General features: G+C 39.3%; 1 protein-coding gene and 1 long non-coding RNA gene across 6 annotated transcripts; one reads left to right on the forward strand and one right to left on the reverse strand.

Annotated features, from left to right (window-relative positions):
* The first annotated feature begins 4,762 nt into the window (after nucleotides 1-4,762).
* LOC306987777 (beta-1,3-galactosyltransferase 2-like) lies at nucleotides 4,763-14,086 on the forward strand. Of its 4 annotated transcripts, none has more exons than XM_079592320.1 (3): nucleotides 4,763-4,967; nucleotides 9,155-9,267; nucleotides 11,078-14,085. In XM_079592320.1, exons 2-3 carry the CDS (start codon nucleotides 9,260-9,262, stop codon nucleotides 12,066-12,068), a joined length of 999 nt encoding a protein of 332 aa, XP_079448446.1. In that variant the 5' UTR covers nucleotides 4,763-4,967; nucleotides 9,155-9,259; the 3' UTR covers nucleotides 12,069-14,085. The 4 variants fall into 4 exon arrangements, with proteins under 4 accessions (XP_079448446.1, XP_079448445.1, XP_079448448.1 ...); XM_079592319.1 differs by lacking the exon at nucleotides 4,763-4,967 and adding an exon at nucleotides 7,872-8,325; XM_079592321.1 differs by lacking the exon at nucleotides 4,763-4,967 and adding an exon at nucleotides 7,978-8,270.
* Nucleotides 14,087-22,592: 8,506 nt separating this feature from the next.
* LOC306988048 lies at nucleotides 22,593-24,681 on the reverse strand. Of its 2 annotated transcripts, XR_013795311.1 has the most exons (4): nucleotides 24,601-24,681; nucleotides 23,787-23,946; nucleotides 22,924-23,589; nucleotides 22,593-22,714 (listed from the first exon to the last, which is right to left on the reverse strand). It is a non-coding gene; the product is annotated as an uncharacterized lncRNA (long non-coding RNA). The 2 variants fall into 2 exon arrangements; XR_013795312.1 differs by having other exon boundaries at nucleotides 22,924-23,946.
* Nucleotides 24,682-25,227: the final 546 nt, after the last annotated feature.

Genomic DNA, 25,227 nt, shown 5'->3' on the forward strand with positions numbered 1-25,227 from the left:
GGAAAAATTCTGTAGCTAAAGGTTCAGTTTAATTCATTTTACAAAAGCAAACTAGTTGTCTTACCTGATAGCTCGCTCTCTCTCTCTCTCTCTCTCTCTCTCTCTCTCTCTCTCTCTCTCTCTCTCTCTCTCTCTCTCTCTCTCTCTCTCTCTCTCTCTCTCTCTCTCTCTCTCTCTCTCTCTCTCTCTCTCTCTCTCTCTCTCTCTCTCTCTCTCTCTCCTCTCTCTCTCTCTCTCTCTCTCTCTCTCTCTCTCTCTCTCTCTCTCTCTCTCTCTCTCTCTCTCTCTCTCTCTCTCTCTCTCCTCTCTCTCTCTCTCTCTCTCTCTCTCTCTCTCTCTCTCTCTCTCTCTCTCTCTCTCTCTCTCTCTCTCTCTCTCTCTCTCTCTCTCTCTCTCTCTCTCTCTCTCTCTCTCTCTCTCTCTCTCTCTCTCTCTCTCTCTCTATATATATATATATATAATGTGTGTGTGTGTAAAATTTTATTTTATTAATATCAACATTTTGTTCACACGAATTCAATTTAATTCAGGACTTAATTGTTACGTTAGAATTAAGGAAACTGGGTGAGGACTCAAATGCAGAAAGAATAAAGATTTATTGTAAAAAAGGAAACAAAGTAAAGCAAAAACCCACAAGGGGGAAAACCATAATATAAAACATAACCACAACTTCAAAACCAAACATACCAGAGGGTCACGGGAAAAGCAGGAGACGTATACAAGACAACGATCCGACACAGACTGCAAACACAAGGAACTTATAAAAGGGACAAATCAGGCAGGTGATGAGGGAACAACAGGTGGGGCAAATTAAACCAATCATGAGATAACAAGGAGGGTTGGGATCGAGACAGAGACAGGAACACAAAAACCCACAAGTGCTACACGAGACAGGACAGGCATGTGACATTACCCCCTCCCTACGGAGCGGCTACCAGACGCTCCATAAGACCAGGGCGGGACGGGAGGGACAGACCAGGGCGGGACGGGAGGGACAGACCAGGGCGGGACGGGAGGGACAGACCAGGGCGGGACGGGAGGGACAGACCAGGGCGGGACGGAAGGGACAGGCGAAGCGGACAGTTCATCGGGCGGCCAAGGCGAAGCGGACAGTTCATCGGGCGGCCAGGGCGGTGAAGACCCCTCGGGCGGCCAGGGCGGTGAAGACCCCTCGGGCGGCCAGGGCGGTGAAGACCCCTCGGGCGGCCAGGGCGGTGAAGACCCCTCGGGCGGCCAGGGCGGTGAAGACCCCTCGGGCGGCCAGGGCGGTGAAGACCCCTCGGGCGGCCAGGGCGGTGAAGACCCCTCGGGCGGCCAGGGCGGTGAAGACCCCTCGGGCGGCCAGGGCGGTGAAGACCCCTCGGGCGGCCAGGGCGAAGACGACAGTCCATCTGGCGGCCAGGGCGGAGACGAACAGGGTGAAGACGACCACTCGGGCAGCCATGGCGGTGAAGACCCAAGCGGAACAGGAATAGACCCTTGCTCAGGAACAGTCACAGACACCACCGGCTCAGGAACTGCAACAGCAACAGACACCACCGGCTCAGGAACAACAACAGCAACCGGCTCAGGAACAGCAAAAGACACCGGCTCAGGAACTGCAACAGACACCACCGGCTCAGGAACTGGAACAGACACCACCGGCTCAGGAACTGGAACAGACACCACCGGCTCAGGAACAACAACAGCAACCGGCTCAGGAACAGCAAAAGACACCGGCTCAGGAACAGCAACAGGCACCACCGGCTCAGGAACTGCAACAGGCACCACCGGCTCAGGAACTGCAACAGGCACCACCGGCTCAGGAACTGCAACAGGCACCACCGGCTCAGGAACTGCAACAGGCACCACCGGCTCAGGAACTGCAACAGGCACCACCGGCTCAGGAACTGCAACAGGCACCACCTGCTCAGGAACTGCAACAGGCACCACCGGCTCAGGAACTGCAACAGGCACCACCGGCTCAGGAACTGCAACAGGCACCACCGGCTCAGGAACTGCAACAGGCACCACCGGCTCAGGAACTGCAACAGACAGCGGCTCAGACACCGGCTCAGGAACCAGGGCGAGCAACTGGGACGGTCCCGGCAGGGCGAGCAGCCCGGGCGGGGCCGGCAGGGCGAGCAGCTCGGGCGGGGCCGGCAGGGCGAGCAGCTCGGGCGGGGCCGGCAGGGCGAGCAGCTCGGGCGGGGCCGGCAGGGCGAGCAGCTCGGGCGGGGCCGGCAGGGCGAGCAGCTCGGGCGGGGCCGGCAGGGCGAGCAGCTCGGGCGGGGCCGGCAGGGCGAGCAGCTCGGGCGGCACGGCAGGGATGGCAGTTACCTCCGGGCTGGTCTCTGGGTTAGAACCCACCAGACGACCCGATGAAGAGGTTCCTCTCCTTCTCCTCCTCCGTCTCCGGACCACCGAAATCGGAACAGCAGACACTGGCTCCGACTCAGGAACAGCAGACACTGGCTCCGACTCAGGAACAGCAGACACTGGCTCCGACTCAGGAACAGCAGACACTGGCTCCGACTCAGGAACAGCAGACACTGGCTCCGACTCAGGAACAGCAGACACTGGCTCCGACTCAGGAACAGCAGACACTGGCTCCGACTCAGGAACAGCAGACACTGGCTCCGACTCAGGAACAGCAGACACTGGCTCCGACTCAGGAACAGCAGACACTGGCTCCGACTCAGGAACAGCAGACACTGGCTCCGACTCAGGAACAGCAGACACTGGCTCCGACTCAGGAACAGCAGACACTGGCTCCGACTCAGGAACAGCAGACACTGGCTCCGACTCAGGGACCACCTGAACTGGGACCACCGGAACAGGGACCACCGGAAGAAAAACCATCTTCCTGGCCTCTCGCTCCTGCAAGCGAGCGAGACCCTCCACCATCGCCTCAAAGGTACTCCTATCATACACCCTCCTGAGCAACCAGTCCATGGGCTCGTCGAGTGCATAAAAGAAAAGGTCCTTAAGAGACTCTTCATTCAGTCTTAATCCCTCCGCCGCTCTAAGGAATTCGACTGCAAACTTCCTCAAATCAGCCCCTTGTTGGCGGAGGGAACTTAGCGACTGAAAACGAAGAATCCGTTCGTATTGGGGACACGAGACAGAGGGGGCTGGTGGGTGATGTGACATCTTTCGCTGAGTCCTCGACATGGTCGGATCGTTATGTTACGTTAGAATTAAGGAAACTGGGTGAGGACTCAAATGCAGAAAGAATAAAGATTTATTGTAAAAAAGGAAACAAAGTAAAGCAAAAACCCACAAGGGGGAAAACCATAATATAAAACATAACCACAACTTCAAAACCAAACATACCAGAGGGTCACGGGAAAAGCAGGAGACGTATACAAGACAACGATCCGACACAGACTGCAAACACAAGGAACTTATAAAAGGGACAAATCAGGCAGGTGATGAGGGAACAACAGGTGGGGCAAATTAAACCAATCATGAGATAACAAGGAGGGTTGGGATCGAGACAGAGACAGGAACACAAAAACCCACAAGTGCTACACGAGACAGGACAGGCATGTGACATTAATTTTTTTAAGTGCATAAATATATAAATGTTCGAAATGTAAATATGCCAATTCCTTCAAAGCTGATAAAATATTTCTTCAAAAAACAAAAAAACAAAAAACTGATGTATGTACATAGCATGATGCCTTTCTTGGGGTTGAAAGTGGTAGTTGCTTAGGCTGTCAATGGAGGGACAGAAAGCTAAGAAAAAATCTTAATTTGTGTTCCGATGATGAACAAAGTCTTACGTGTTTGGAATAACATGAGGCTGAGTAATAAAAAACATTTCTGAATTGCTAAAACACATTTCTTGAAACCATCACTCACTTTCTCAAAACCTGAAACCTAAAACCAAAATTGTCAAACCACATTCAGAGAACCTCTGACTCTTCTGGCGAAATCAATCATTTGCTTCAAAAACCATTTTATCTGTGCTCAAAATCAAACAATGCTTTCAGATCATACACACGGCGAGTCAATGATAAACACTACAGATCATTCGTTTGACAATTCATCAAAAAAGTAAACAAATTTTGCTAAAAAAGTATACCAATGACAACTTACAGTAAGATGAATTTTTGCAACTGCTTACACACACTTTCAAAACTTTGTCTCTTTTTTTCAAAACTTTAAACACAAATCCCAAGAATTGCACACACAAAATGCAAATTGCCTCACATCTCTTGCTAAATGAAGCACTGCATTCAAGATTGAAAGTAATTGGCAGAGAGATGTTGAAAAAATCACGGTAAACATGAAAGCAAGAATGAAACCAAACTATTTTTATTTTTTTTACTGAAGGGCATTTGTGGTTGTGAATACAGTATTACACAGTACGAAAAACCTATAACTTGACCTTTGGACTGATAGAGTGGTATTTGCATGGGTTATGTTTTGAAAAGGAAACCCAGATAGTTCCTGTTATATTTTTATGTGTGTTAGACTCGTGGTTTGCATAAATTGTTTTTATGAAATAAAAAGCCCAAGCATTAGTGTATGGTTTAGCAGATATGGTGTGTGGTTCTGGTGTTTGAGGTTCAGGGTTTAGAAATTGTGTGAGAAGTAAGGATTTTGTGTGTAATCATTTAAAAAAAAAAAAAACGTAAGAGACAGCAAGTGTTTGCACATGTCGATTTTTCCACTGTGTAGGAGTCAATCACATGATATACCATATATGGATATTTTTGTAGCGTCACATCCTCATCTATCTCAAATTTGTGGTTTAGCCTACACCATTTCTTGCACACTATAACCTGAAGGCTCTCAACGAAGACTTGACTTAGAAGCCTTCTGTGATTGCGTCGTTCTTGCTCCCTGATATCAGTGTCACTATGTCTTTAATTTGATAAGGAAGATCCATAATTATGATCTAACAAGTTGGGGGCTCTGTCCGGGATAGTCCAATCGGAACCAGGACCAATTTTGTATATTCAGGAGGCTGATCTTTTGTAAGTGTGTTTTCTTCTCCAAATATTGAAATAACACTTGCCTGACTGTATACATCTTTGTTGAAGTACTCTCACTGTAGTCTGTTCAGCATAAACCCCAAAAGAGAGAAGAATTTATGATATTTTATCATTATAATTTGATGTAGTCTATATGACAGACTTGCGCCGCACGTTGCACTTAATTGTATTTTCCTTTTTTGAAGTGATTCCAATCAAATTTCTAGACATTTAAAACCATCACGCATTGAACAGTGCGTCTGAAGTGTCTTAGCTGAAGTTGAAGCTGAAAATAATCCATTATTTATCGGCTTTAATATATCTGACAAATTTGAAAATGAATGTATATTGTCCGATACCGATATAGTGGCTGATGAATCGTGAATCCCTAGTTTTATCTGTTGATTATCATTTGATTTGTGTGTTTAAATTAATTGCTGGAGTGAGGCACTGGGGTCAGATATTTCGAGACCACTCCCTGGGGAAAGACCAGTGGATTTTATGTATAGAAATAGTAAAGGTTTCTAGACAGAACATTTTGGTTGGTTGCTGGTTTACCCACGAGATGGATCGTTTGGAGAAACGGCCATGGACTCAATGGTGCTTGATGGTTGGGGTTGGGAATTAATCTCATGAGGTGTGGAATAAAGATGAAGAAAGTGTGGGACCAGGGACCTGAGAAAAAGCACAAACAAAGAAAAACACGTTTCTGTCAAGCCTGCAGCTCTCTGTTGAACCATTGCTAAATTTATGTAATGCCGTTGATGTGTAGCAACAACAGGAAACAGGCATCACGGAAGCGCTACCACAGAAGGGGCCCTAGGTTGAGCAAGTCAACTCAATTCTTTGGTTTAATTTAAAGATGTATGTCAAACAGTACCCATTGTCACCTGTGTATCCAGCCACTGTTGGACAATTTTGTAGCACAGGGTATAGTCGTGCCAACACACTTACACTTAATCCAGTGGTTAAAGCAGATGGCACTATAGCTGGCGACTCACACAAGACCTGCGCGCCATTAACCAATTAATCGTCCCACTTGCCTACTATTATGAATTCCATACCATGTACACACGGGGTTCAAAACATCAAAGATTTCAAAGTTTTCTGGGACTCATAAATTAGGTCATGGATACCCGACTGTGCATCGCACGGCAAACAGTTGAGACTGTTGATTGACCACACGGCGCCTCCATTTGACAGAATAACGTGGACGGAAGAAACCACGCAGCACTTTAAGGCTTCAAAGAAAGCAAAAATTCTAGCTTCCCGCCAAACAGCCATACGCAGTCTACTTAAAGCGCAACTTGTGATGTCGGAAAAGCGTTGTGCGTCATGGCGTAGCATAAATATCAGCAGTACGTCGCATTACTCGCATAAGTTGCGCTTTACACTTAAGTCGGATCCGTATGTTCGTTTGGCCGGAAGCTAGCTATTTGACTCTATAAAGCTTTAAATATTCATATTTTTCTTTTACACAAACTCATCGCTTCAGAAGGCCTTTTTTATTGGATGAGGGGAGAGTATGTATGTAGATGGGTCTTGCTCAAAACCTTCTGATGGTGTTTTCCTCTGTGGGTTTTCAATCGTAAAACTCGGTGGGACTATCAAGCATACACTCTATGTCACAATTCGACACAAGCTAATTTTGCTCACATAAGCTTTAACTTGATCCATTAATACTAACACTTCCTTCTCTATTCTAACTTCTACCTTTATTCTAAAAAAAAAATAAAAAAATTATTGTGTTGGATTGTACTGTGAAGGGTCATAGCACTTACTGTACATACTGTTGTCCTACTGCTAGTTTAATTGCTTCTATTGTTTCTCATTTGTAAGTCGCTTTGGATAAAAGCGTCTGTTAAATGAATAAATGTAAATGTAAAATGTAAACATAAGCATGCATACTCACAAAAGATAAAGCAGTAACAATTTACACAGATTCTAAGTATGCTCATGGTGTAGTACACCACTTTACCAAAACATGGGCGCAAAGAAATTTTAAAACTGCAGATGGGAAACCAATATCCCACTCAGAGTTAATAGCAGGCCTTATTGAAGCAGTACAACTAACAGCCGTAGTGAAAGTCAAAGGTCACATGACTGGGGATGGTGAAGACTGCTTTAGGATCTTATAGGCATATTCAGTAGGTGTTTAGGTGACCGAGGGTCTAACAAAGTGAATGATCACTTTCAGGGAAGCAATAGCAGTGTCTGTTGTTCTTCTAGCCCGGCCTTGATCATGAAGGATAAGCTTACATTAATAAAGGGGTCTGTCCCCCACAAAAACAGCCTTGCAAACTCTGGTAAATCATAAATTATTTAAAGTGGCCAATGTGAAAAGAAAGGTGTTTGACTTTGCTCATATTTTACTCTGTTTCGGAGCAACATACTGTACCTTTAAGAGCCAGAACAGGACCTTGACTTTGGATTTTCTGTCAGCTACTGCTCTAAAGTCACTAGAAGGCAGCAACGCTCTGCTAAAAAAAACAGGACGCTATATAATCTATTTAAGTGGTTGTGGATAATAAAAAATAAATATGACAAAAATATATACATATACAGGTGAAACTAAAAATTTGAATATCGTGCAAAAGTTCATTTATTTCAGTAATTCAACTTAAAGGTGAACCTAATATTATATAGACTCATTACATGCAAAGTGAGATGTTTCAAGCCTTTATCTGTTATCATTTTGATGATTATGGCTTACAGCTTATGAAAACCCCAAATTCAAAATTAGAATATTGTGAAAAGTTTTCATAGCTGTAAGCCATAATCATCATAATGTTTCTTGCTGTTCTGAAACTCTGAGGATTCTGTTAATGAAGAGATTGTGTTAATAATTAACGATAATTATCACAATTTGATGCTCAAACATAAATATAATTTCAAATAGCCTACCATACAGGTTTAAGTTTTTTTTTTTTTTTTAACAAATTGAGATGTAGCTAGCCTACCAGCAGTCAAGAAAAAAAAGAGTTAAATTAAATGTATTAAAGGCCTAATTTTTTTAAAGTCATCGAAGTGATCGAAGGATATCCCATATTAACTTAATCAGATTCGCTTTTACAATTAAATGATGTATTTAAAAGATCAAGTCAGGTCAAGTGTCCTAATTTGACATGGAGCAAAATAGCCTGAAGTGGGCGTGTGTGGCTAGGGGTGAGGGCTCAACTTTTGCTGTGTTTTAAACAGACAGAGGATCATGTTGCTGTCCTCAGAATCGACTGGGATACGTTTTTGAATGTTTGTGTTATTGTTCCGTTTGCTGTCGAAACGGCCGAAGTGAAACGCAGCCATCAGGTAACCCGTTTCAGAGCTAGTCGCCAGGTGTTGCTGCCGTAAACCGCGGACTGATGTAAGCAGATTTATTTACTCATTTCGAGAGTTTTATTTACAATTTTTTGCCGTACTTTACAGTGCGCATTAGTAAGGAAGAAACTGGTCTGGTTTGAGTAGCGAGGTTGTCAAGATTACAGCGTTTTGAACTAATATCGCGAGAAATGTGAGAAAAGGCGTTTTCTTTCTTTCTTTCTTTCTTTCTTTCTTTCTTTCTTTCTTTCTTTCTTTCTTTCTTTCTTTTTTTTTCTTTCTTTCTTTCTCGCTGGAATTGTAGCTCAGAATTTTGGTACAAAAGTCTTAGTTCTAGGTAAGTCTACATGGTTAAGTCCATGTGCAATGTGCTCTTAAAATTATTGTACTGCGTGCCTACTGACTGATACTGTAGGAAATTGAAATTGTGTTTTGAGGCTGATATGAACACGTTTTTATATATAAAAAAAAGAGAGGAACCTGTATTTTGTTGTCAATATATTTTTCTACTTCGAATGGTTTAGTGTGAGGAAGTCATTTGGAACATATTTTAACTAAACCAAAGACAAATTACTGTGTGAGAAAGTGTCAATATTTACCTGTATTCACACTATAGACATTATTCAGAGCAGCACCATGATCGGTATGAAAGCAAGGCTGTGAGGGATAGACCGTGTTTTCAATGGCATCCGCTGTAAAAAGCTGTATAAAGCTCCTATCACTTATCATTTTCTTATCATTATCATTTTCATTTTTGTCATCTGAAATTTCTTGGAAATATATTTGTGCAGTGTTTCGTCAGAAGAACAATCCAAAAACACATTAAATAACAGTACAACCCACTGAACAGATGTATGTCTGTCTATCCCTCATAGATTCGCCTTCATTCCTGTTAAAAACCAAAGATGGCTCTGCTGTGAAGAAGGTCTATATGTCGTCAAACTCGATATTTCGGAATTGGATTTAAGCCATCATCTCAAATGCAGAAGTAAGTTTACTGTTTTGACTGCAAACACTTTGCAGTCTCATGTCTATTTTCAGATAAAGGTTTGGCAACGTGACAAGGGTGCAGAGGTGGACAAAGTACACAACTTCCTTACTTGAGTGAAAGTACAGATACAAGTTACAAGTAAAAGTTGTAAAAGGCCTACTTGAGTATCAAAAGTAAAAAGTACATATCAATGCATTGTTTTATTATTGCTGTATATGATATGTACATGTATATGTACGCTACTTACAGTACCTTATGCCTCTGAATCTATGCCTGCCTTTCCTCATATCAATATCAAATTTATTTTTAGAACAGAGTTCCAGTCGTGGGATTGAATGTGAGATTGAATAAGTGCACTCAATACCGTCCACAATGGTTTCGGACACCCAAATGTCTGTTCCCTCAAATAGTGCCCTATTTAAAGTTTTTTGGCTTTTAGTATGAATATGTTAGCCTTACTGTTATCTAGAAGCTAGTGTGCTCCAAAACAATGACAAAATATGCATTTAGAAGACCAAACCCAACGTTGAAAAGGGAAATTAGGTTGATGTCAGAATCCAATGTCAGATTGATGTTAATCTCCAACGTTGGACAGACGTTGTATTGTGGTTGAAAATGAAAATCATGTTGACGTCCGAAACCAACATGAGTCGGGTTCTGACATCAACCCGACTTTCATTTCCAACCAAAATCCAATGTCTATCCGACGTCGGGTTCTGACGTCAACCCGACTCACATCTCCAACCAAAATGCAACCCCTGCAACCAAAATCATCCCCTGACTGACGTTACTACTTTCTACTCAAGGACCTTGACATAATTGTTGTAGTGGAGTAAAAAGTATGATATTTGTCTTTCAAATGTAGTGAAGTTAAAGTAAAAAGTTTCCAGAAAAAATAATACTGTACTTTGTTACTGTCCACCTTTGCGGTGTGACAAAAAGGTCAGTTAGTTTGTTAAAATTATCAGAAGACTTCCCCAAAACGTAATGGGATTCAAGAATAAAAATCAGCCGTCGCACATACCTGTATTTAGTTCCTGTTTTCGGTCGAAGTCCAAAGTAGTCGATTGTCGAGTTCACGCGCATAGGTTTAGTTACCTATGATCACGAGCGTGAACTCGACAATCGACTTCTTTGGACTTCGACAGAAAACAGGAAGTAAATACAGGTATGTGCGCTGGCTGATATAACATCATTTTTATTCATATCTTTCACATCTACTGCAGTCAGATTCACTCGTGTTCACTCTGAAGGAATCACTCAACATGGCTGGGCACTTGTATGACACATCAAGGATGATAAGAGAAATAAAAGCAGGTTTAAAATTAGACCCCATTCAAGTCAATAGGGTGCAAATTTTAAAAAAAGAGGATAACACAGTGTAGGCAACACTGATTTTTGTCGTTGTTCTCTGTATTGACAGCACTCCAAATTTACTAAAAATTGAGCTCAATGTTAAAATTGACCGGAGTTCTCCTTTAACTGTAATGAAGAAAACAAAGAAAGCTAATCGCGGGCTGAAAGCAAAATGCCCAGAGGACTCGGATCTGTTATTGTGTTACATTAACATACCAGACACCTGTTCAGCCTGTTTTTCTGCGTGCTATTTTGTAGTTGAATAACTTGCCTTTCCAGATTAAATGTCTGTTCTTGATGTTGGATTTTGTGAAATACATTTTTAAGTTAATGCGACTCTTCGTGACACATTTTTTGACTGATGCGACTACTACTCCGGAAAATACGGTAACTTTTCTTTCATTAAATGTAAAAGTTGTCATTGACCTAGTATCTTTTTGTGCTCTTTCAGTTGTGCCTCTTTCACAAAGATGTCCTTAAAGAAGGGGTTACTGCTTTGTCTCCTGGTTTCAGTAACATCTTTACTGCTCTATCTCACTTTGACAAAAAAGTGGCTGCAAAGGACAGAAGAACCAACCAAGGAATATTTTCAGGAAGAAACAGGGATTTATCATGTTGCTTACCCCAGAAAATACAAATTTATCATTGACCAGCCAGATGTATGTGAACAACAAAAGCCCTACCTGGTGGCAATTGTCCCCGTGACCCCTGGGGACGCTGATGCACGCAATGGCATCAGGAAGACTTGGGGTAAACAAAAGGTTTTTGGGGACAAAGTGGTGCTGGTTCTGTTTCTTATAGGCTTACACAGTGGAAACGATGAAGAGATGTTGCAGGAGAAACTCCGGAACGAGAGCCAACAATACAAAGACCTTCTGCAGAGCAACTTCCAGGATTCCTACAGGAATCTGACCATTAAAACCATGGTGATGATGGAATGGCTTTCTGAAAAGTGTCAACAGGCGTCCTACGTGGCAAAAGTGGACGCCGACGTGCTCCTCAACATGAACAACCTAATAAATATGCTTGTTAGTCTGAACACAGTGCAACACAACTATATGACCGGGTTAGTGTGGTATGACAGCCCTGTAATACGAGACCCGTCCAACAGGTTTTTCCTCCCCTACGACGTGTACTCCAGGGACACATTTCCTCCATATCCTCTGGGCATGTGTTACATAATTTCTATGGATCTCCCACAAAAGATACTACTGGAAGCAAAGGAAATTAAGCCCATATATATCGAGGATGCATATCTTGGAATGTGTTTGGAGCGTTTAGGTATCATCCCCACCAAACCGCCAAACATCGAACTGTTTGTGGTGAGACTACTGCAGTACAATCGCTGTTACTATTCTAGACTAATAGCAATACTTACAGAAAACACAAATCAGATGACTTCTTATTGGACAGATATTTATTCATCCAACCAACCATGCTGAGGTGGACATCCCAACTATTAGAATATATGTTACTTTGGTGTACTGGTTCACTTTACTGCAGTTTGCAAAATTAAACTGTGCGTGCGTGCGTGTGTGCAAACATTTTATTTGTTTCTTTTTTTAAGTGAAACCATTTGCATCATGGACACATTCTCAGGACCAATTAAACAAATGTTACATGTAAAAACATATATTTTTTTAATTGTTTTTTTACTTTATGATTTACTGTTTTGTTTGAGAACTGGCGTGAAAAAAATATGCAAATATTACTTTTAATACATCCATTTAATATATATATATATATATATATATATATATATATTGTTATTCCCATAATTCTTTCTGAGTGATAATGTGATTCAATTTGTATTGCTGTAATACAATCATTTTTACTTAAAAAAAAAAAAACTGCACAGTTGTGATAGTCTTTTCTTCCCAATTGTGACGTACATCTGAAACAGCATGTCGAAACAAGAGGCTTGTTTGAGATGCGGCTTGCCTCGCCTGAAATGTAGTCGAGAGTAGGCGGCTGAAGTGAGGGGAGGAGTGAAAAAAGTGCAGGCAAGCCGGACAGTTCTCTCTTCTCCCAGTGGATCAGACACCAACGAGATCAAAGATAGATATCACGGGATTCACGCTCGTGCACAGTGTTGCTAATAAACTGGATGTAATTTAAGTTCTGTTGCTTTTATATGAAAATAAATATAATGAACAAGACACCCAAAGCACTTGTTATTTAATCCCATTCCAAATACGTTTATCAGTCATTTTTTTCTTTAATACAGACGTGTTTTTATATCTATTTCTTTTTTTTTTTTTGATAAATAATTACAAGCATATAATCCATAGAGATCGCACTGTCAGAGAGTTTGGCAATACTCACACATAATTTATACACATAAAAACACGAAATCAGAGTTTTAAATTAAAACATTTTAAAAGGGAACAATACGGTTGTTTAAACCACTGAGCATTAAGCTGTGTTGTCAAGTCGTTTCCCATCGTGCTTTTGATCAGCGCAGTCGGTGGAGAGCAAATGCGCGCAACTGCAGAATCCGACAGGTGTGCCTTGTGATCGCAAGCGTTTTTGGACGCATACGTCAGCATGACATCAGAGCCACTCGGACACTTTTCTAACCGGCATGCATCTCGCGCTGATCACCGGTGATCGGTTCTGCGCAGATTTTGCTCATCTCAAACAAGCCTATTAACAAATGTAGGGCGGGGCTTGATTTTGTCCAAGAATTGATTGGATTGGGTCGGTTTGCTATATGGTCGATCTCATGCGTGACAGGGTTGTCCCACCCTTCTGCCAGTAAACACATCATCAGAGAAGAGATGACTTCAGGGACAGGGACATATATTCATGCACTCTGGCACTGTACTCCTATAAAACAACTCTGGGAAAAGGTTACAGGGATTTTATCTGCTTTCTTTGGCTGTTCCATCCCGTCGTCCCCATCTCTTTGTCTACTTGGAGACATCTCCACAATCAACCTGAATATCATGAATAGTAAAACTACGCTGGTCGCGTTAGCTGTCGCCAAGAAAACTATCTTCATAAATTGGAAAACAAAAAACAAAATTCATATCTCTATTTGGAAAAACCTACTTTTGGATCACATCTCAGTAGAAATATCAAATCACTCCTCTGGAAAAAAATGATTCACCATCCATTTGGCTAGCACTTTCTAAATTCTTAGCTCCGTTGGCCCCCTCTGCCCGAGACTCAGTTTTCGCGATTTCATTTATCACTCATCAATATTAGTAAACTTGCTCTATTGTCGTTTGCCATACCCCTTTACCACTTAGATAACTAATTTCTCACAACATAACATATCTACAGCATTAGGGACAAATCAGCAGGATGGGGATAATTCTTTCACTCTCCACTACAAACCTTAAAACGCCTCCCTATCTTATTTCCAGAATGGCTCACCGCCAACCTGTAATTTCCCTCTGTACGACTTTAGCCTCCAGGGGCATGAGACTGGCTCCCTGGTGGGGGGTTGGGTGGATGGGCTGGGCTGGGCTGGGGGGGTTACCTTGAGGGAGAACATGCCTCACCTCTTACCGCGCCACCACGAACCTCCTCCTCCACTGTAACTGCTGGGGCCGGCTCTACTCTGCACACCTCACTTTTTAATGCTCCTCATTTTAGATGACCAACATTCCCATTCATATTTAAGAACTGGGATGTGCTGTGTGGAGGGCCTGAAGAAGCTCTGCATTGTTGCCCTCCACCTCTTTTTAATGCATCTCATATCACACATTTAATCACACAATCAATCAATAGGTAGGGAAAAGGGTGGTGCTTGGGATGGATCTGAATAAGTTCTACCCCCTGCGCTGCACCTCTTTTAATGCACTTAGACCTCATTTAGACTTAGAAGGCACATAATACAGGGATAGTGGGGTGTGTAAATGAGCTGGCCCGTCAGTGGGACAACAACTGATGATGGGAGCAGGGGAGGGCAGAGGTGGGGAGGGTTTCTGGGTTTCCCCTTTTACACTTTGTTTGGGTTTTGTAGGCTACGTGTGAAGTTTTGCCAATCTAAAAAAAAAGAGAAGAGATGACTTTGCAAGAGGGAGGAGAAGTTATTTTAAATATCAAGAATACGAGGGCACATTAGGCGCGTTTCCATTACAGACGTGTGCAAAACTTTTGCGATTTTTTTTTCTAAATGTCGACAAAACTATTGCGATAAAAATGACCGACGTTAGCTTCAGTAAAGTTAGCTTCATTCATTGAGAGAAAAGGTATGACGTCACATGTGCGCCTTTTGGGTTTGTAGTCTTTGTAATTACGTATTTTCACAGTCTTATACCTCAACAGTTTTACATCAAACTGCGACTTTCTTTACTTTAACATGTATCTTTTAAATTGACAAACATCATGTGTGTAATTCAGGGCACAATTCAAACGAGATCAAAATTGTAAGTCTCTCGCAATTGACCATACAATATTTTTCCGAAATAAGGTCCCATGGTGGTCCACCGGAAGGGGAAGGACTTACTCTCTATTCTGTCCAAACATACCGCGTCATCTACGTCAGGTGACCTGTAAATGCGCAAAAACTGTTTCCATTGCAGTTTTGCGAAATATTCCTTTTTCAAATTGGCTGAAAACCCGAGTGTAAAAACTTTTTTGCGATAAATGGGAGTTTTTGCGAAATTGACATGTTTCCATTGAGCTTATTTTAAATTAGCAATTTCAGTTTGCGCAATTTGAAGGGTAATGGAAACCAAAATTGCACCGATAAATCTTATAAACTGCAATATTTCATAAAAAACGTATACATTTTTGTCATGGTGACTTTAAATATGAAGTGCTAACTAACTAGCATGATAACCTAATCTTTCTGAATAGCCTGCTAATTTGAATATCCTTCAAGTCATTGGTCATATAAACCTACACTCAAAAAAATGAACTAGGAAGGTTGTACACTTTAAATAATATATTTATATTTAGTTTACTTATAATAATTGTGTTTGTTGACTTGACATTTTTTTTTCTATTAAGGTCCACGTAATTATGTCTCATCTTAACCGTACAAAATCCTAACGTGTTGTCTAAACACAAACCATTTATGTTAAGTAAAAAATTCTTACATCCAGAGGGTGGCGGTATAGTGCGACGCCAACTGCCATTTTGCCCTAACTTAATTTGATTGTGTTCAATCTGCTTAAATATAAAATTTAAGTTTACTTAATCCGTTTGTGTTGGATTACATGAATGATTTGTGTTGCATTAACTGAAACTGGGCGGTGCTTGTTAGTTCCCAGCATGCTTTGCATATGGTTAAATTAAGAGAGAATAAATGTTCAAATTAAGTGTTATTTTATGTTTTTTTGAGAAAATTAGAAAAGGGGAAGACTTGATAGTGTGTAATTGTGTTTAATGTTCAATTACATTGGAATTATTAGAACCTTTAAATTACAGTGGGTTACCATTGTGGAGAAGAGTGGAGCATTTTGTTTGGCTGTGACTGATTCGGTTACGTTAAACTGCTTTGGTTGAAGGAGTATGTAAATCTTAGCATTTACTAACATGTGCTACTGCTAGCAAATAGGTAGCTATAGTCTATCGATTTAATTATGTGTCACTAAAATAAATGAAATATTAATGGATGATTGAAAATCAAAAATACTTGAATCATGTAGAATCATGTCAGAAAACCTTAAAATTAGTTGGGCTGACACTATTAAATTAAGCTGTGCCAAACCATAGTAAATAAGTTGAATCAACCTTAATAAATTAAGTTGACCCAACGTAAGTACATTAAATTGGAATAACAGAATTGCATAATGCTGAAATAAAGCAAGTTAATCATGTGGAAATCCTTTCCATGATTTTTTTATGTTCATTCAAAGAGTAATTTTTTTGAGTGTACATGGACACTCCCACGGCATCCCATAACCATATTCATCCACCTAGAACTGTAGCTGACTCTGAAGGATAACTTTGCAGTGCATACTAAACATGTTCACAAAATAATTAAACAATAATTAAACTATTTAAATTACTTTATGGTCGTCATTTAACTGATGAAAAAGGTAAATATTTGCTTACATGAATTAAACTATCTGGACTATTTGATTCTGGTTTGCATGCTAGTTTATAGTTAGTTCAATTATTAATTTGAGTTTGGCCTGACAGTGGAAAAGCAGTTAAAACGTTTAAACATCAACAAGAATGACCTCTTCGTGAGATCAGCCACAAAGCAGCATATGTTTCTATTGCAAATGTAATCAAACTCCTGATTCACACATTAATTATTACTAAGTTTTAGTGAGTTATTTAACCATGGATGTCTTTGGAAGGCTTTTGTCTTTAAAACACATTAAATGTACAAATTCATATCATTTCATTTACATGCAATAGGGATTCCCCAACTTTTTTGTCAGCTTAAATTTATTTGACCTAATGTATTCACTTGAAGTACCCCCTGAGATATTTTTTTTTAATTAGGTTAATAATAAAATTAAGTCAATAAAAATAAAAATAAATAATACAATTAAGTTCACGGCTCTCTGATGTCGGTTAGTGGTCCCATGACAAGCAGCCAGCCAAACCAATAAAATATTTGTAATAGTGTTTTATTTGTATCGTAAAAAAATAATAATGTAATGCACTTCATGTTGTTGATAACAAAGAATGGAATATATTTTCTTTCTCTTTGTATTTTTACATCAATATGGTCCGATATTATTCTATTCAAATCAATGTGATAAATGAGTTAGGTCAAAAGTCATCCAAAAGTAGTCAGATTACCTAAAACGTGTAATAGATTACGGTACTAACTACAATTTTTGTCATGTAATTTGTAATCAGTAACCGATTACAATTTGTAAGTAATTTACACAGCACTGTGTAGGGAGAGCGGGACACACACTTTTGTTTTAAATACTTCCACACATAGCATGACGAAACTGAATTTACTAGTTGCCATATCAACACTATATAGAGAAGAAATTCCGCCAAAATTCAGAAATCTTTGGAAGATATCACTGAACATTTATTTAAACATAGCAAAAGTAAATGTCTTTCTTATGTTCATTTTTTCATCTCTATTTGTAGTGTTTATTTTAAATGAGACAAAGCTGATATTATTTGAATCTCCAATATGTTAACAGTTTATATAGTCCTTTAATGCTTTGCTAACTAAGACACTAGCGGGGTTTAAATCCCAGTTGCACAGTACGTTTTAACACTGCGTTACAATGAGTCCCTATTAGAACAATGTTATTCTATACTTTTATGAATTGTATTGAGACAACATGAGAAAAAGGTGAATAAAGACTGAGAGTGAATGTTAATATTATGTTTTGAACTATGCTACTAGCTGTGTTTTCCGGTGTGTATGTTGTCAAACTGAAAAAATATTTTATTTTTATTATTATAAAATATTTTATAGGAAAAAGTTAATAATTGTATTTTAGTTTGTCTTGTATATATCTTTTTTTATTAGACCAGATACTATTTTAAGCTGTCATGGTCATGTTATAATGTGCCCCTCACATGTTACAATGTACCCCACTTATGGGGCATGTCACATTTCACTTCCATTCTTTTGGGGAATGTCAAGAAAAAAAGTATACACTGTATCAATAAAACAAACCCACATACTTGTACTAGACGTGTGAAATTAATGTGGGGAAAAATAAATACTCTGAACCCTAAGTAGATTTACACAAACTGAGAAAGTCAAGTCTGGTTTCAGCTATAGATTCACCACAGAGCCTTTAATGTTCACATATTTTTCTTGGGTCAAAATTCAAAAGTGTCATGCGACTTGCGCTTCGATACAGCGCAGAGAACTTCAAAAGAGTTAGCCTATCTATTTTTGTCAGCGCTGGGCTGGAGATTCCGGTTTAAATTGACCGCGCCCAATCAACAGTTAGCTTTTGGTGTTTGTTTCCCCACGCCTTCCAGTAAACAGCAGTTTACTGTCAGGGTTCTGCCCAGGAAACCGTCTTGTCTTTGTTTAATGTTTCTATGTTTGTCTTGTGATCTAGGACAGATTGGTGAGTGACATCAAAGTATCGCGAGAGCAGTCGTCTCCGTGCTTTCGAATTGACCTTACAATAGGCTGTCACACACCGATCTGTTCTAAAGCACAAGACAAACATAGAAACATTAAACAAAAGACAAGACAGACACACTTGTCCAGTCCTCGTTTGCCCCGCCTGCGCTTTGTGTGCTTTCCTCACAATTTATTGTTCTCTGCATTTGCTTTTAGTTTTGTTCATTTCTCTTTTGTTCTTGTGTTTTTGTTACCGGAGTCAGTTTGTGCATTCTCTTGCTGCCTATTCTTATTGTGTGGTCCTTGTGGAGGCTTTTCTTTGCAGGGAACGACATATTTTATTATATAAGGGCCCGGCATCTATTAACGGGTATGAACTTGTTTATCTCAAGGGAAAAACCACAGGATTATGTATGACCTTAACTTATGTTGATACACCCATCGTATAGCATAACTAACTGCAATAGCAAATCATCACTCATCTACAAGTCTTGTCTTGTTAAGTCCTGTTCTCTTGTGTTCTCCTGAAATTTATCCTGAGACTTTCCACTGGTTTCTTTTACCTGGCAGCTTTGGTGTCTGACTGTGATCAAGCCTATTTCAGTTATCCGGTTCATTGTGTTCTTGTCTTGGCTTCTGCACAACTATTTGTCTTGTGTTGCCACATCCACTCCAGTTCGTAAGTTCTTTGCAACTGGCCCTAGTTCTCAGTTGTTGCCGTTTGTTTTACGCCACACCTACTTGTATCCTGTCTGCTTATTAATCTACACACGCACGTCCTGCATTTGGTTCCTGTCTCACTCAGATACTGATAGTTTAATATGTTGCATGGTGGTGTTTTGGCGATTGGCCCATCACGGGGGAAAAGATCAGGTTCTCCCAATTGCTTATTTTTCCGTTCATCTAGCCAATTTCGGGTCCACTCCTAGCTTCTGTTGACCCGCCCTGTGTCTGTCAGGAAATACGAGAATTTACTCATTGTGAGAGTCTTGAAAGAAAGACCTGTTACAACAAGTGTGGACACCTGGACACCACAACCATAAGTGCTTGTTTATATTTCATTTCAAACCCACTAGTCAAACCTGTGGTGTGTTTACTGGAGCTCTGAATCTTTTAAACATTACCCACTCATATTTTAGATGACATTGGATGCTGCACTACAGTCTAATTTTAAGTATAGCTAAAAAAAAAAAAAAAAAAAAGTATTCTATTTGTATCAGATCTCCTCTGCTGCCCTCTGCAGGTCATTCGTGACAAAAGAGAAAATATCTGAGTTTGTGTGCATTAAAGGGTTTGAATGAATATTATCCCATCATTTACTCACCCTCAAGCCATCCTAGGTGTATAAGACTTTCTTCTTTACATTGTCCGGGAAGCAGACCCAGATAGCAAACTGACATCGAATCAACATGGAAACGACGTTTCTCGTGACATCGAAACAACGTTGATCTCCGACGTTGATCCGGCATCACTTTGCTCATCGAATTAACGTTGAATCAACGTCAAACATGCCATTCAATCAAAACTAACGGAAAATCAACGCAATTGGTTTGCTTTCCTAACGTTGAAACGATGTTGTTTTCAAGTTGTTGAAATGACGTTATAGAATCAACATAAAATCGATCTAATTGGTTTGCTTACCTAACGTTAAAAGAATGTTGATTTCAATAGTGTAAATTACGTTATAGCTATAGCTACCATTAACACATTTTCTACTTGTTAAAAAAAAAATCTATCACTTATTTAATAAATTAGTCTGTAGGCCTATAGGTAATAATTTATTAAACACACATCACATTCTGTTAACATTGCTTTATTATTTATACAAAAGATACATTTACAAAATAATTTTTTTTTAATCTTCTGTATACAAACCCTATAAGAGTAATAGAAAAAAAAACATTTACACTCAAAATACACGGACATTCCACATTCTTCAGGCAGCCTCAACCAAATGCAATTCAACAATATACGTTATATGACAAATAAACTTAACTCAAAGCAAATTTCACTTAAATGTTAATAGTTTGCATCCCTTAATATTCAGTTGTCTATCTCCCTTTGATATAATTACATACAGTATTAATTACATGAAGTATTATTATAGCAAAACCGTTGACAGTGGAATTTGTAGATAGCCTATATGTGTTAAATAACATTACGGTGTCCAGCAATCGATTTAAATATAGTAGCCTGCATTGGGTTTAATTTGTCGTTTAATGATCTAATAGCCTATGTGTTGTTAGTGCCGAGAAATTTCACGTGAATACTTAGATCCAACTATTGTAGCCTACGTGTGTGGCGTACTTCAATGGTCCAGTGGTATAACATTTGCCAGAGTTTACAAATCCACATTTGTATGTACAACTACTTATCACCATGCATGGACTTCTAAAAAAATATTTATAATATATATATTTTTTTAGAAAATGACCGATCGTTCTCGACTGGGATCGTGTAGAGACTTTTTAAGCATTGAGACTGACATTTGAACGTTCTTTGAACATTTGAATGGTTGTTAGCCTTAAGTCCATTATATGGTGAGAAATCCTGGAATGTTTTCCTCAAAAACCTTGAAAGAAAGACACGGATATCTTGGATGACATGGGGGTGAGTAAATTGTCAGGAATTTTGTATTTGAAAGTGTACTAAACCTTTAATATTAGGGTCTGTTTCGCAAAATCATCGTAAATCAGCGTAGATCTACGAGTGCTCTGGAGTAATCATAATTTTTTTTTTTTTACCTTTATTTAACCAGATAATCTTATTGAGATTTAAAACCTCTTTTGCAAGAGAGACCTGACCATGTAGTGCTTTATATACACTTGTCTTGATTGCTAATCCACATCTGATGACGATTATTAGGTTAACCGTTCACGTTCATGGATACGATTATATTTCAGCACTTCGCAAAATGGACAGCGACTTTAAGTAGCACGTAGCGTTAATGAAACTTTAAAAAAAAACTTTTAAAACGTAATTGACCTTTTCGACGTAATTGCGTATTACGTGACGTCACGAACACGCATCACAGAACAGAGCAAGGCGAGCATTTGTGCTTAAAACTTAAACTTTTTTATTTATTTTTTAAATGAGCTCACGTTTTGCTAGATAAGACCCATATTCATCGTCTGGTGTCGTTTAAAGCCCGTTGAAGCGGCGCTGACACTGTCATTCGGACCTTGAACCGTTTGGACCCCAGTGACATGGAGAAATGTTTTCATCAAAAAAACTTAATTTCTTTTCGACTGAAGAAAGAAAGACATGGACATCTTGGATGACATCGGGGTGAGTAAATTATCAGCAAAAGTTTTTTTTTTAAAGTGAACTAATCCTTTGTGCATTTTTGGGATTTCCGTAACCTTGCACGCCAGATCAGTCAGGCTCAGAAGATTTTGAGAAATGCGATTCAAGTAGGATTAAACCACAAACGGATTTGTAAAAATCGTATTTAATGTGATTTAAACATTAATAATTGTTTTGCAGTTCACACTTGCTAAACCTTTTCGCATTTCAATCGGACATGCAAAAAAAAAGTCGGATTTGGACTGACAGAAAAGCCTTAGTTCTCTATTCTTTATTCTTTGTTTGTATTCCAAGCAATCTATATATGCTACATTTGTCCAAAAAGGTGTAACTTGTGTTGTGGAAGACAAAAAGAGAAAAAAGTTTATAATTCCATAAAAAAACAGGTGCTCAGTTTTGCTATTATAATACCTTAACATGATAGTAATCAGCCATCTGCAAAAGCAGAGAGATTGGTGTGGTGTACAGTACAGTTAGGCTACATCTGTAGTTACAGGTCAGCATCTGATGTCTTGATGTGGAGATCACATTCAGCTGGAGAAAAAAAAAATAGATATAAGTGTCATTGGTTCATTCAGCCCGCGCTCATTTAAGAACGACCAATCAGCGTGTATTTTGTTTTGAATAGCCTACCTCAAGTTCGATTTCCTAGGCTTCCTATGATGCTTTCTACACTTATATACTGTCTATGTTTCTACACTCCTTCAGTTGTCTTTCCACCATCTCGTCTATTCCTACAACCTGCACGGCTGAAATCCAAATCCACTGTTCAAGTGAGTGATGATCTTTCGAGATCTAATCAACCTATAAATCCTGCAAAGTACAAAGACAGTTTTTCCTCACAAAGAAAAAACGGTCAGTTAAAAACGGTTGAAAAGTTTTTTTTCCACAAAGTAACAGTTAGCTAGCTATTGTTTTTGTCGTTATTTATATTTGCTGCAATGCATGTATAATAGGTAGTGGGTTAAAATGAGATTTCTGTAAAATTCAGCATTAATAAGTAAATAAGTATAGATACATACATGCATAAATACCTTTAAGTGGAACGAATAGTGGCTGTATGGTGTTAGTCTCATTGCTGGCAAATACCTCAAAATAGACCTAGAGAAATAAAATGAATAAAAAAATAATATATTGTTGACCACAATATCCTGTTAGCATAATAGTTCAAACAATTATTATAACTACAAGCAATGTAACATTATATGTGTAGCCTACCTCATTTAGTTGATTATTTACCCTTTAGACCTTTTCTCACTGAAACAGCCTGCGTTAAATTCAGTTTTTTTAAACCTTAAATATTTCAGTAAAAAGCCAAGAGTGTTATTACATATAATATTTTTAATATAATTTCAATAAACATATGTATTTACTTATAATTAATTTACCAACTCAAAGTATGCACAATTTATCAGTATTGTAATAATTGAGAAACATGTTGGCCTATACAGATTAGTTATTACAGATATTAGATACATAAATTATTATCTAAACTATAACAATACTACATACTATATAATAATAACTGTAATTAATTTAGATTGACAAGAAAATTTACAATTAAATAACAGATGATCGTCTGCCACTGCCACCATCTCTGTCTGGAGCGTAACGCAACCATTTTTTGACTGCCTCAGAAAAGTCTGCCTTGGATGCCTCTTTACCTTGTGCTGTACTTCTCAATGCACCTGAAACATTATGGAAAAAAAATTAAACTTGCATGCAGAGTAGGGCTTTGACTTTTGCCTTTTCTTTTTGGTGATCAAAGATGAGTTTTAAGAGATAAAATGATTGACTGCAGGGGACTTTCCTAAATGATTTGGCAAAACTGTTAAACAAAGATAGTGTGAAAAGCTCTTTTAGTATTAGTTAGTCTATTACTTACGGAACATTATCTTCGAGAGATTTGAGGTCTCGAAGCTCATCTTTTGTCCACGTCCTGCCCAGTTAAAGGATGAAGCCAGTTTGTTTGTCAAAATGTGGCTCAACATTTTCCTTACTGTGTCTTCCAGTTTATGACCACCCAGAAGTGACAGCTGGTAAATCTAATAAAAAAAGAGATCAGTGTTCACATTAATTCCCAACTAAATGCACACACAAAAAACAAAAACAAAATTCTATTAACCTATAATCTTAAATAGACTTTATCTGAGAGATACATGTTACCATGGACATTTTTTTACCATTCTCTGTGAATCTCTCATCAAAGTATTTCCATCCACAGACTGGACCCTTGTGTGTGTGTGTGTGTGTGTGTGTGTGTGTGTGTGTGTGTGTGTGTGTGTGTGTGTGTGTGTGTGTGTGTGTGTGTGTGTGTGTGTGTGTGTGTGTGTGTGTGTGTGTGTGTGTGTCTTTACAATTTACTCAGATTGGTGCCAACAAATTAAAACATCCAGTGAAGTTCTATAAGTGAGAGATCAACAGAGAATGATTCGTTCAAACTGACAAAGTCTACAGTAACCATATCAGTTTAAATGTTTCTACAGCATTATTTTCAGCATTATGTTTGGTGCATATGTTTGGTACATAGTACAGTCATCTCTAATGGTTTCTGTTTTTATGAAAACTAAATAGGGCAATCGTCTGGAAACAAATATTTTTCAATAATCTTTGTTTTCTTTTTTAAAGACCTGGACATTAAATCAAATTCCATATTTTCCCAAACAGCCTGTTAAGTGTAATTGCATTACAAGATATACCAATCTGTTTTTTTCTGTCTCTTCCAACCTCTCCAAAGCATCAAAATCTTCAAGAGACTGTAAAGGTAAACCCAAGCTGCATCCTATTTATGGTTGAGGAAGAGGGACTCCCTGTAATTTTTGGATCATTGCCCTCTGCTCTTTCAGCTCTGCCTTAATTTCCAGGAGAACTTTTAACACATTCCTCTTGAAAGGAGACAACTCTACAAATAAAGTAAATAAGTAAATACATTTACATTTAGTCATTTAGCAGACGCCTTTATCCAAAGCGACTTACAACTGAGGACTACAGCAAGCGAGTCATCGTGAAGAGGCAAAAAATAACGCAAGAAGTGCTCAAAATACAAAGTTCTGGCATTGCTCAGAGTAGCATAAGCCAAAACAAGGGAGGGTAAAGGAGAGGTTTTTTTTTATTTATTTTTTTATGTCAAGTGCTCACGGAAGAGATGAGTTTTCAGTTGTCTTTTGAATGTGGTCAGGGATTCTGCATTCTGGACGAGGGTAGGGAGATCATTCCACCAGCAAGGAATCGTGAATGAGAATGTTCTGGAGAGTGATTTTGTGGCTCTCTGTGATGGTACCACGAGCCGTCGCTCATTGACCGATCGCAGGCTTCTGGTAGGGATG

This window comes from Phoxinus phoxinus (assembly GCF_949152265.1).
Source record: "Phoxinus phoxinus genome assembly, chromosome: 20".
Classification (NCBI taxonomy): Eukaryota; Metazoa; Chordata; class Actinopteri; order Cypriniformes; family Leuciscidae; genus Phoxinus; species Phoxinus phoxinus.